This window comes from Xyrauchen texanus, chromosome 44, assembly GCF_025860055.1.
Source record: "Xyrauchen texanus isolate HMW12.3.18 chromosome 44, RBS_HiC_50CHRs, whole genome shotgun sequence".
In the NCBI taxonomy this organism is placed as follows: domain Eukaryota; kingdom Metazoa; phylum Chordata; class Actinopteri; order Cypriniformes; family Catostomidae; genus Xyrauchen; species Xyrauchen texanus.
The window spans coordinates 2,480,040-2,493,859 of record NC_068319.1 but is presented as its reverse complement, the minus strand read 5'-3'; the positions used below and the strand labels follow the sequence as shown (position 1 = coordinate 2,493,859).

Sequence of the window (13,820 nt, the reverse complement as noted above, 5' to 3'; positions counted from 1 at the left end):
ACAGAATAAATATAGATAGACAGACAGACAGACAGACAGACCGATAGATAGATAGATAGATAGACAGATAGACAGATAGATAGATAGATAGACAGACAGATAGATAGATAGATAGACAGATAGATAGATAGATAGATAGATAGATAGATAGACAGATAGATAGATAGATAGATAGATAGATAGATAGATAGATAGATAGATAGACAGATAGACAGATAGATAGATAGCTAGATTAGACAGACAGACAGACAGATAGATAGACAGATAGATAGATTAGACAGACAGACAGACAGACAGACAGACAGACAGACAGACAGATAGACAGACAGATAGATAGATAGATAGATAGATAGATAGATAGATAGATAGATAGATAGATAGATAGATAGAAAGCCACCACCCAGAAAGAGGTATTAGGGAGTCCAGCAGCAGCCCTGCACTCTGTGTGGGTCCTAATGCCCCAGGACACTATACTGTAAAAAGGCACCGTCCTTCGGATGAGACGTTAAACTGAGGTCCTGACTCTCTGTGGACATTAGAAATCCCAGGACACTTCTCGAAAAGAGTAGGGGTGTATCCCCTGTGTCCTGGCCAAATTACCCCCATTGGCCCTTATAAATCATGGCCTCCTAATAATCCCCATCCATTAATTGGCTCTATCACTCTACTCTATCCTCTCCGCCAATAGCTGGTGTGCGGTGAGTATACTGGCACACTACGGTTGCCTTCGAATCATCCAGGTGGATGCTGCACACTGGTGGTGTTTGAGGAGAGTCCCTTTGTTCACTGTGTAAAGCGCTTTGAGTGTAGTGTCTGAAAAGCGCTTTATTAATGTAACGTTCATTCATTCATTCATTCATTCAACACCTGAGCAACCACCTGGCAACCAAACACAACCCCCTAGCAACCACACACAACCTCTAATAATCACCTGACAGCCAAACACAACCCCCTAGCAACCACCCAGGACACTCTAGCAACCGCATGGCAACCATCCACAACCCCCTAACAACCACCTAACAAACCAAACACAACCCTAGCATCCCCATAGCAACCACCCAGAACACTCTAGCAACCACATAGTAACCACACAGAACACTCTAGCAACCACATATTAACCACCCACATCCCCATAGCAACCACTTGGCAACCACACACAACCACCTAGCATCGACACAGCAGCCTCCCAGAACACTCTAGCAACCACATAGCAACAACCCACATCCCCCTAGCAACTACATGGCAACCACACACAACCCCTTAGCAACCACCCAGAACACTCTAGCAACCACATAGCAACCACCCAGAACACTCTAGCAACCACATAGTAAACCACACAGTACACTCTAGCAACCACATAGTAACCACCCAAATCCCCCTAGCAACCACCTGGCATCCACACACAACCGCCTAGCAACCTCACAGCAGCCCCTAGAACACTCTAGCTACCACATAGCAACAATCCCTTGGCAACTACAGAGCAACACCTGACAACCAAACACAACCCATTAGCAACCACACAGCAAGCACCTGGCAACCACCACCACCTCATATCATAATGACAGTAAGTTTTGCACTGGCAAGCACTTATCCTTCAGTAAATGTAAAGTTCGAGTTTTAATTAAATGACCAGGGACAGACCATCCATATAAGCAAGGTAAGCAGTGCTTACCTAACAGAAGTGTGAAAAGAAAAATGACACTGTGAAGTATTTAAATATAATTGTTAATATAAACGACCGTTGAGCAGCAAAGCAGTTATTCCGTTATTCCCTTTGGCACCGCCCGCAGGTATAAGCACTTGTTATGCGTTCTCTGATTCAAAGCATTGTTTACCACCCTTCCATTCAAACTGAATCACGCCCGCTACTACAAATAGCCAAGATAAGCATCTTCTGGCACTTCATTGTATGATCTAATAGACATAAACACACTCGGCTCAATATAGGACAATCTTTAATTTGTCTTATATGAGCAATATTACTGTCCTAAATTGAAAACAATTTGGTCATGAAGTTCTCCACTGTCACATAATCGTTTCCATTGACTGGTGGGACATTACACTCACCCATATCATGTGTTTTAGGCACAGTGTTTAATAATGTGTATTAAAAATCTTTGATGCTTGCCCAGTCTCGAAGTCCATGGCACGTAATTGAAAATGACACATGAAGGGGGTTAAACAACCCAAAACAACCTGAACTTCGGGATGGTGACTGGTACATGTCAGTCAGACTGTCTCTTCCTGTCTCTTCCTGTCTAAGTGGGCTGGACATTATGCTGATAGTCAAAAGTCTCCAAATGTTACCCTTGGCTCTCCTCTAGACTCCTGATGTCATCAAACCCCAGAGAATATTCAGCCCTGCATATGTGCAAAGATTGTACAGGATCATGGGAAGTGTAGTTCTACACCAGGAATTCCACTATTAAACACGATGTTGAAAGAGTTGAAATAACTTGGACTGATGGCTTCAACAGAAGCATAAACAATCGATTAACAACCGCGGAGCTCACAGCAGGTCTGTCTTTAAAGGTTTATTAGCTATCGTTAAAATCCAATTCACCTCTGGAGAAAATAAATAGGATTTTTACTTCTGGGACCAGAATGTTGCACTCTTAAGGATTGGGCAATCTAGCAAAAAAATTATATATAAATATTTTCTGCTTTTTGACCATTTTCAAAATACATCTCGTCATCTGCTCTGAAACGACCTCAGTTTCACCCGCCGGCGGATCCAAAGGGGGGCGCTATATCGCAAAAAATGTGTATGCTTAAAACGTTAAAGTCTCAATATACATAAGTCAGGTGTATGAGGTGCCATTTGAAAGCTTAGAGTCCGAATTTTTCAGAGATAACCATCACGTCTGCGTTTATGTTACGTAAATAACAAAATAAGACCTCAATACGTTCGCGGTGAAAATTAGCGCCCCCTAGAGGTAATGTGGAAGAAATATTTACATGAAAATCCTTCACATCGCACCTAAATGGACAAGTCATATATCAAATGAAAGCTCTCATTCTCAGGAATGTGACTGTGCAGTTAATATTGTTCCCCTAATACCACAGGGAGAAAGATTTTCAAAAGAACCACAAAGTGAAATATGATTTCTGTAAGTCATCAAATGCAAATGCCCAAATAGCAAAACACTTTATATACAAATAAAGAAAACCTCTCATTTTGTTTTTAGGAATGTTTGTTTTAGGAAAGACACTTAGGCACTTTCCTAAAACAAAATGAGTTTTTTTTTTCATTATTTGTCTCAATAATCTAATGTTATATCTTAGATGTCCAGAAAAAAACATGCCATCCAGCAGGAAAAGTATGCAAAAAAAAAAAACAAACATCATAAAAATCTGGTTTAGACTATTGATGATAAGATGTACATACCACAGCTTTTTAATAACACTTAGATTGAGCTTGTAGTCCACTCAGAGGCCGAGATATTCAATGAAACAATGAGGGTGTTGCTTGAACTGAACATTAGACTGAATGTCTATGGACGAGCACATCTGTGAGGGCTAAAATGCGTTAGAGCGCCACCTACATTTCAGATCTGTATACTGTGATGGAAGGTTTCAGAGAAAATATTATTTTTTCTAGTGCTTGCTGCCATCTAGTGGAATAAAATAAGACTTTTCAAAGTGAGATAGAGTGAACAGAACCAGAATTACATGTTTACAAAGTTAGGACAACAAAAGAAAAACAAATTTTTAATTTTTTATCATAAGATTTTATTTATGAATAATTGGAGTTTTATTTTTTATTTAAGGGGGATTTCTAAAACAATTAGACCAACTTTTTGCAATTAGTCGGCAATATCTGTGAATTGTGAGCTTTTAAATTTGAGTGTGAAAAATTACGGATGGGAGCCCAAAAATCAGCCGATATTTCAACCAAACATCCCTGTTGCCAAACATATTCACATTGTTCAATGAAACATTAAACATGCTTTTTAACAATTTGTAAAAGCACCAAATAACAATACATGGTAATAAAGTACAATATTGACCTATACAACATAATTAGATAAATATAATTAGATATCGGCCCTAATTGTAATCGAAAAGCAGTAGTAGAATTTGGATTGAAACAGACATTTTAAAGCTCATTCCAATCCGATGCATTCCAGAACCCCCAAAAAAGTCGAGCAAATTTGATTGTGTTTTTATAGAGAAAACTGTGAGTTTGTTTGTTCTGTGATGTGTCTCCAGTGAGCAGGTAAGAGCATGAAGCAACTGCATGAGTTGTTTTCAGCGCTGCTTTAAACATGAACATCAGACCGGATGGCTGACAGCAGCACAGCACCAGAGCCCTGCAACTTTGAAGTATGGCGCTCTCATCCTGTGACGAGCAAAAGCCTGCTACATGTGTGTGTGTGTTTGTGTTTGTTTGTTTGTTTGTGTGCAAGTGTGTGCATGCTTCACCTTTGAACACACTTTCTCATGTGGAACAACGATTACACTCCCTCCAACTGCAGTCATTAATGTTGTTGCTTCTGACAGCAGTGTGGAAACATGTTTGCACTTCACACAACACAACAACAGCGTGTAAAAGAGTCAAATGACTCTTTAAGCCGATCTGTTACATTTTTAAATGTGTGGCGGGTTGTGCTTTTTGCAAACGGAGAGAGAGAGAGAGAGAGAGAGAGAGAGAGAGAGAGAGAGTGTCGGCTTTAAGATTGTTTAGCGGATGTCTTTAATGAGCAGATGAGGTCAGAACTCAACCTTCAGAATGGTGCATTCACAGAGACACAAAGAATGCCACAACACCAGTTCGACTAATGCAATAAACATGGCAAAACCTTACTACATCCACAAATAACACCAGATGCTCAAAGAACTCCTCTAAGCAATGCAAATGACATAATTGGATAAAAACAACATAAAAATGTAAAACTGTTGATTTTAAGTTGTTGATTGTAAGTATAGAAACAATTGCAAATATACAAGTGGCGTAAGACCACGCCAACACTAATATGTTTTTATTTGAAATGCATTAACTTCGCTACGTTTTGGCGCTATGCTTCAACAAAAACGGAGCTTTTACGAAAACGATGATGCATTTGTTGTGCAGCAGTCAAATGTGATCCATTCAACCCAAAACAATAATACACACTCACCTAAAGGATTATTAGGAACACCTGTTCAATTTCTCATTAATGCAATTATCTAATCAACCAATCACATGGCAGTTGCTTCAATGCATTTAGGGGTGTGGTCCTGGTCAAGACAATCTCCTGAACTCTAAACTGAATGTCAGAATGGGAAAGAAAGGTGATTTAAGCAATTTTGAGCGTGGCATGGTTGTTGGTGCCAGACGGGCCGGTCTGAGTATTTCACAATCTGCTCAGTTACTGGGATTTTCACGCACAACCATTTCTAGGGTTTACAAAGAATGGTGTGAAAAGGGAAAAACATCCAGTATGCGGCAGTCCTGTGGGCTGAAAATGCCTTGTTGATGCTAGAGGTCAGAGGAGAATGGGCCGACTGATTCAAGCTGATAGAAGAGCAACTTTGCCTGAAATAACCACTCGCTACAACCGAGGTATGCAGCAAAGCATTTGTGAAGCCACAACACGCACAACCTTGAGGCGGATGGGCTACAACAGCAGAAGACCCCACCGGGTACCACTCATCTCCACAACAAATAGGAAAAAGAGGCTACAATTTGCAAGAGCTCACCAAAATTGGACAGTTGAAGACTGGAAAAATGTTGCCTGGTCTGATGAGTCTCGATTTCTGTTGAGACATTCAGATGGTAGAGTCAGAATTTGGCGTAAACAGAATGAGAACATGGATCCATCATGCCTTGTTACCACTGTGCAGGCTGGTGGTGGTGGTGTAATGGTGTGGGGATGTTTTCTTGGCACACTTTAGGCCCCTTAGTGCCAATTGGGCATCGTTTAAATGCCACGGCCTACCTGAGCATCGTTTCTGACCATGTCCATCCCTTTATGGCCACCATGTACCCATCCTCTGATGGCTACTTCCAGCAGGATAATGCACCATGTCACAAAGCTCGAATCATTTCAAATTGGTTTCTTGAACATGACAATGAGTTCACTGTACTAAAATGGCCCCCACAGTCACCAGATCTCAACCCAATAGAGCATCTTTGGGATGTGGTGGAACGGGAGCTTCGTGCCCTGGATGTGCATCCCACAAATCTCCATCAACTGCAAGATGCTATCCTATCAATATGGGCCAACATTTCTAAAGAATGCTTTCAGCACCTTGTTGAATCAATGCCACGTAGAATTAAGGCAGTTCTGAAGGCGAAAGGGGGTCAAACACAGTATTAGTATGGTGTTCCTAATAATCCTTTAGGTGAGTGTATATACAGTATATATATATGGATAAAATCCTTAATTTGTGTCATTCAAAGTGCATCATGGGAGTGGGCGCCGCAGAGCTCTTTTGGCGTGCTTTGTTGGCCACGATTCTCTGATTGGTGGATCAGTCTCTGCAGGATTGTGGGTAATGTAGTTTTTCAACATGAATTCCAATATTAAACACGATTTTATTCAAATGAGGTTGAAATAATGTGGACAGAAGTCTTTAACAGAGGTCATATACCATCGATTAACAAACTTGGAGCTCACAGTAGGTCTGTCTTTAAAGGTTTATTAGTTATTGTTAAAAACCAATTTAAAAGGCGCATTTTTAGGGTTTCTTTTGAAATATTTGGCCCATTTTGTCAAGAATTTTTGGTTTTGGTTTCAGTATTTTCACTGCATCACTGGTCAATTTAACTGTGCATTGATAACATGCAAATTTACTCTGCAAATGTGCATGAAATGTCACACAAAGGTGTTTTAAAACATATTCTACTGCATCAGTCGTTGAGTTGATAGAGGTGTGTAATTACCGTCTCTGCGGTTGAGTTTGGCGTATTCGGGCCCGTGACTGTTCGACAACTCAGAGGAACTTCTGAAGGCCGACTGAGGCAGATTGGACACCAGTGGAGAATCACAGCTCTCTACAGAAACAGAAAAACATATTAGTAGCATCTGAATATCGACAGTAGATACATGCAACAGCCATTACTATATGTATATCTGTGAATGTTTATGTACATATTTATGTCTTCCATAAAACACTTTTAAAGGGTGGAGCTAAATAAAGTTTAAATTACTTACATGTACTTACAATTCAAAGGAAAGTAAGTCATATTTGATGTAAAACAATTTACCTTTTTAAGCTCTGAGGGTGTTTTTTAAACATTTCCTGTTTCAGTGGCATACCCAAAATGAAAGGCTTATAACTCGAAAAAAATGTTAGCATTACAACTATAATTTATCATAGTGTCCAAAAACATCTCCATGTGACCAAAAGCCTCTCCAAACATAATAATTGTACATAAGAACTAATAACACATGCAAACACAACAATGACTAAAGGTTTGCATAGCATGCAGACATGATTTTAGTCATGAGATTACACAGAATGAGTTTCATTCTGTGTCATTTGAGTCATCATTGAGTCTGTATCATGTATTTGGCGCCATCTCCTGGTGGTCATTTGTAACATTGTGCTTCATGTGGATTATCTAATGATCTATGAATCCGATTACCTTGTGTGGGGGCTCGTTTGAAAGATAATCACCTCCTCTATGTAACGCTATGTGAAAATGTATGTTATGTTAATTTGTTGTGAAGTTATAAGCAAAAAAAACAGCATATAAGCAACACCAACATACATTTGCCAGACGCTTTTATCCAAAGTGACTTACAGTGCACTTATTACAGGGACAATCCCCCTGGAAGCAACCTGGAGTTAAGTGCCTTACTCAAGGACACAGTGGTGGTGGCTTTGGGGATCGAACCGGCAACCTTCTGCTTACCAGTTCGGTGCTTTAGCCCACTACGCCACCACCACTCCTCCACACATAAATACATATACATAGCTATTACTGCCTATTATTAATTAAATTAATTGAATTTTGTCTGTGAGTAAAACAAATAGGCTGGTTGCATTCTACTCTTTGAGATATTTCCAACAACATATGACACTTGACTATTTGATGAGAATAATCAAATAGGGCGGCTGTGGCTCAGAGCTGGTCGGCCGCTAATCGCATGGTTGTATATATATATATATATATATATATATATATATATATATATATATATATATAATACATATAATATGATCCAAATTTCGAAACACTTTTTCAGTTTTGGTCATAATGTCTCACATGCATTTTAAAGTAGAGCTTATAAGCTTTCAAACGATACTTATTTTGTGTTGGTCAAGACTGGAGTTAATCATATTTTGACTTTTTTCTCTCGTGGGCTTGTCTCTGAGCTTAAAGTGTTAAATTCAACAGAAAACAATCAGTTTTACTTCCATAATCTGATGTTTGATGGTGAAAGTTATTACATTTTGATAAAAGATTGCAAAGACCTTTTCCTTTGGAACAATGAATCGTGCACAGTAAGACCAGGAACCAAAATTATGACTGTACACTGGGTCGATTTTCATTTCATTTTGACTTTAATGACAGCTAGACTGTTAAAAAATATCAGGACCCTCACAGTAATGTCACATTTACTTTGATTACAGACCACAGCTGCAAATTTACTTTCTCACAACAGTGCTCTGAAATTGGGGCACTTCAAAAAAAAAAGTCAGACCCTTTCAGCTTTATTTTAATTATTAAAGTTGTAAGGCTGGAGTTTAAGACTGTTATAAAATGCTTTTACATACAGTAAAAACAATCTAAACAGACTGACCCATTTTTCTCTGTATAAAATATATGCACTTGGCCAAATAACCTGATTTATATGAAAGTATTTGTAGAGAGAGAAATTATTTATATATGTGTGAAAGTGTTTGAAAGCCCTTATTTATTTATTTATTTATTTATTTATTTATTTATGGAGAAATCAATGTACTGTGAGAAATATTCTGTGAAATACTTAACAAGTTTTATATTCAAAAAGCCCCAGTACTAGAAGCTAATATAACAAAACTAAAAAAGTAACTATTTTTACTGATTGGATTTATGGTTTTGCTAGTGAAATGATAAAACAAGCAAAAAACAAATAAATCCCATAGACTTACATTGAAGTGGTCTAGTGACAAAAAAATATGATAGAGACTTCAGTGTGCAGGACTCTTATGACTTGAGCTAACCACCTAGCAACCACCCTGAACATGCTAGCAACAACATAGCATCAGGCTAGAAAATACACAGCAACAGGCTAGAAACCACATAGCAACAGACCAGAAAGAATATCATAGAGACTTGAGGGTGGACTCTTTTGACCTGAGCCAGCCAGTAACCACCTAGCAACCACCCTAAATATGCTAGCAACAACATAGCATCAGGCTAGAAACCACATAGCAACAGACCAAAAAGAATATCATAGAGACTTGAGGGTGGACTCTTTTGACCTGAGCCAGCCAGTAACCACCTAGCAACCACCCTAAATATGCTAGCAACAACATAGCAACAGGCTAGAAACCACATAGCAACAGACCAGAAAGAATATCATAGAGACTTGAGGGTGGACTCTTTTGACTTGAGCCAACCAGTAAGCACCTAGCAACCACCCTAAATATGCTAGCAACAACATAGCAACAGGCTAGAAACCACATAGCAGCAGACCAGAAAGAATATCATAGAGACTTGAGGGTGGACTCTTTTGACTTGAGCCAACCAGTAAGCACCTAGCAACCACCCTAAATATGCTAGCAACAACATAGCAACAGGCTAGAAACCACATAGCAACAGACCAGAAAGAATATCATAGAGACTTGAGGGTGGACTCTTTTGACTTGAGCCAACCAGTAACCACCTAGCAACTACCCTAAATATGCTAGCAACAACATAGCATCAGGCTAGAAACCACATAGCAACAGACCAAAAAGAATATCATAGAGACTTGAGGGTGGACCCTTTTGACTTGAGCCAACCAGTAACCACCTAGCAACCACCCTAAATATGCTAGCAACAACATAGCAACAGGCTAGAAACCACATAGCAACAGACCAAAAAGAATATCATAGAGACTTGAGGGTGGACTCTTTTGACTTGAGCCAGCCAGTAACCACCTAGCAACCACCCTAAATATGCTAGCAACAACATAGCATCAGGCTAGAAACCACATAGCAACAGACCAAAAAGAATATCATAGAGACTTGAGGGTGGACCCTTTTGACTTGAGCCAACCAGTAACCACCTAGCAACCACCCTAAATATGCTAGCAACAACATAGCAACAGGCTAGAAACCACATAGCAACAGACCAAAAAGAATATCATAGAGACTTGAGGGTGGACTCTTTTGACTTGAGCCAACCAGTAAGCACCTAGCAACCACCCTAAATATGCTAGCAACAACATAGCAACAGGCTAGAAACCACATAGCAACAGACCAGAAAGAATATCATAGAGACTTGAGGGTGGACTCTTTTGACTTGAGCCAACCAGTAAGCACCTAGCAACCACCCTAAATATGCTAGCAACAACATAGCAACAGGCTAGAAACCACATAGCAACAGGCTAGAAACCACATAGCAACAGACCAGAAAGAATATCATAGAGACTTGAAGGTGGACTCTTTTGACCTGAGCCAGCCAGTAACCACCTAGCAACCACCCTAAATATGCTAGCAACAACATAGCAACAGGCTAGAAACCACATAGCAACAGGCTAGAAACCACATAGCAGCAGACCAGAAAGAATATCATAGAGACTTGAGGGTGGACTCTTTTGACCTGAGCCAACCAGTAACCACCTAGCAACCACCCTGAACCAGGGGCGCTGCAACCGGTGAGGACGACCTCAAGTTCTGATATCATCAGAACATCCATCAATCAAATCATTACCTCTGTGTTTTACTGAATGATATTAAAGCACAAAAAATTAAAAGATGAGAAAGAAAGTGCTAAAAACTGAAGCACAGTTTCTCTTAATATTCTCAAACATGACCTTGAGAGCAAAATTCAGATTAATTTTAGTGCATTACCTGTAACTGAGCTTCCAGAGTATGTGCTGCTCATGCATTCACAACGAACAAGTGCGAGGGGACTAAATTGCACAAATAAAAAATACGTATACATATTCGTCTGTCGTGTTTTTGCTCACGTGTCAATGAGGCCCGAGATCTACTTTTATCTTTAATTTCATCACTTAGTAGCACTAAACATCACATGCAGCCTCAAGAATGGACACAGAGTGGCCGTATAACACTTCTCCTTGAGCAGAATATTGCGCTAGAGATCGCTATGTTTGTTCAAAGGGGAAAGTGAGAGCTAGAAAGATGCACCCGCGTGCATGGTTGCCAGATTGCACAATAAATAACATTTGGCGGAATATTTCCAATTTGCGTAAGTTTCAAATTGGGCGTGTTACGTGTCTTATCTGGCAACCCTGAGCATGTTAAACGCTTGTGGAGGCATGTTAGGTCCCACTAACGCACCTCTGAAATATCCAATGAAAAAAAACATTTTTAGGAAAAATGATCCACAGGCCACATTAAACCACGTGGAGGGCCGGATCCGGCCCACGGGCCGTAAATTGCCCAGGTCTGTTTTAGAGTCTCACCCTGTAATTTCTGTATTTTTCTGCATTGTCGCTGATTTATTGAATGTATTTTACAGATCAGAAAATTGCAGATTTTTGGTCTTTCCCGTTCATTTTCAATGGTCGGTCAATTTTGACCGTGAATACCAAAGGTGTCGCTTTTTTAACAACCACTTATCGAATCAAGCCCATTTTTATGTTCAGATGGCAAATGGAGAAGTACTGCTCAGATAAAGGAAACCATTTTTAATAATTGAGGACTTGAAAGTTATTTTTGGTCAAAAATGGCCGAATTGTTTAAACAATAATAGATGGTCAAACGATCTAATAGACATAAAAAGAGGGACACATACACAATACAGTGTTTCCGGAAGTAACCAGAAACGAAGAATTGGCCATATTGGCTGCAGATTGTTGTTGTGATGTTGTGATGTTCTGATTGTTATTGTGATGTCATTCTAACCCAGTGTGCCCCACCCCATCGTCAGTACCCTGAACACCTTAGCAACCACACTGAACACCCTAGCAACCACATAGCATCAGGCTAGAAACCACTCAGTACACCTTAGCAAATGCAAGAAAATAAAAACATCTCGTTTATTATCTTGATTATGTATGCCCACATGTGTGTTTTAAAGCTTTGAAGTTTTATATTACAAACCTCAAGCAACTATATTCTTGTTTGCATTCCCAGCAGAATACAATTACACTCCCTTTTATGTCTATGGTTGTTCTCTGGGAGATTATTTAATATACATTGGAACATAATTGTCCTTGTCTCTGTATGAAACCCGTCAATAGGCCTGACAAACTTGTTACAGGAATTTCCAAAGCTGGATTGCTGCAATAAGTTTATCTCAGAAACATCATTTTGAAGTCTCAGTAATATTGTAGGAAACAGCATCTAATTTCCATATCTGAGAAGGCAGCGATGTTTCCTCACTGGGCCCATGACGATCGCTTATAAACCGCTGCGCGATGGGCTTTTTTCCATCTTTTTCTAAAACACATCCTACGGGCCCAGGATGGTGATTCTTTCTTATCTCTGCGGTGATGAAAAGACGCAATCTGATTCTGAAGTTTCTCTGGTCTTCTTTTTACCTGCTTCAAAAAACGCCAGCTGCACCGTACAGTCTGCCATAAAAGATGCATACGGTGTGATGCATGCTTTAGCCTCAGTCAGCTAGTTATGGCGACCTTAATGACTTTAAATGACCTTCTACAAAGGCGAGAACACATAGAGTTGAAGTCCAGCTCTATCCCACATTACTTCTCTTTGCATAACCCCAAATCACAAATATGATTTCCTTTAATCTCAACAGTTAGGCAGAACATTTACATGCACAGTTACAGCTTTTGCATAGTCTGTCGGACTAAATGGCCTGTGCATATACACAATGCATATTGAATATTTGAAGGAAGTGCCAGTTTTACACGTCACACGTCGCTATCTTTTGCAGTATGTGTTCTCACAATGCATTGGCCAATTGTAGTCGCTCACGTGTCAATGGGGCCGACACACTTTGGGGCCGATCACTGGCCAGCGGGAGAACCGAGCGGGCCGTTGATTCATTGAAACAGGCCAAATGTGCCGCGATAAGCTAAAATGAGCCACCGTGTTATGCAGAACACACTCAACAACCCCGATTTCTCTTCACATTCCAGCCCTGCTTGTAATTGCTGTCTGGTGACGAAAGGACAGCCCGTACATGGAATGGGGATTTTTTTGCTTGAACAATTAGGGGATTTAAGTGTTTTCGGATGTTTTAGCGTGCACGAGCAACTTGTGGAAAACGCCTGAAAACGGCAGTGTAGACGGTGAGCGTTTCGCAAAAAAAAAAAAAATACTATATATCCGACTTAAAGTGTAAATGCAGCACTGTTTTCTTCATTTGTATATTTGTTTTTACTTGTTCTATTGCTTGTAATTTGTTTCTTTATTCGTTCTTGATTACAGACTGTTTACTAGACTTGAATAATTACTTGATAGCTTGAAATGTTTACTCAAATTAGTTGCATTTTGTTGGAAACATTCTTGTTAGAGTATTATACAACTATAAATAAACACCTGTCATGTCACCTTGTAAGCATAAGAGTTCATGCTTATGATAGTGACACCTGGTGGCGAGGTTGGTACAGCATGCTAACTGTTAGCTAACAAGAAAAAGAAAAACACAAAAAATTGTTGCCGCTAGAAAATAAAAAAAAAATGTGAAAAATAAATTTAGAGAGAAAAATTTAGGATTTTTTTTTTAGAGAAAACAATTTTTTTTTGAGAATATTGTAATT

At 39.5% G+C, this 13,820-nt stretch overlaps 1 protein-coding gene across 1 annotated transcript in view; it reads right to left on the bottom strand.

The window, feature by feature from the left end:
• The window catches only part of cntnap3 (contactin associated protein family member 3), a 136,189-nt gene that overhangs the window by 96,953 nt on the left and 25,416 nt on the right, over nt 1-13,820 (bottom strand). The window contains exon 2 of the mRNA XM_052116844.1: nt 6,869-6,979. Within this exon, the coding sequence (XP_051972804.1) occupies nt 6,869-6,979 (111 nt within the window). The remainder of the gene's footprint in view (nt 1-6,868; nt 6,980-13,820) is intronic.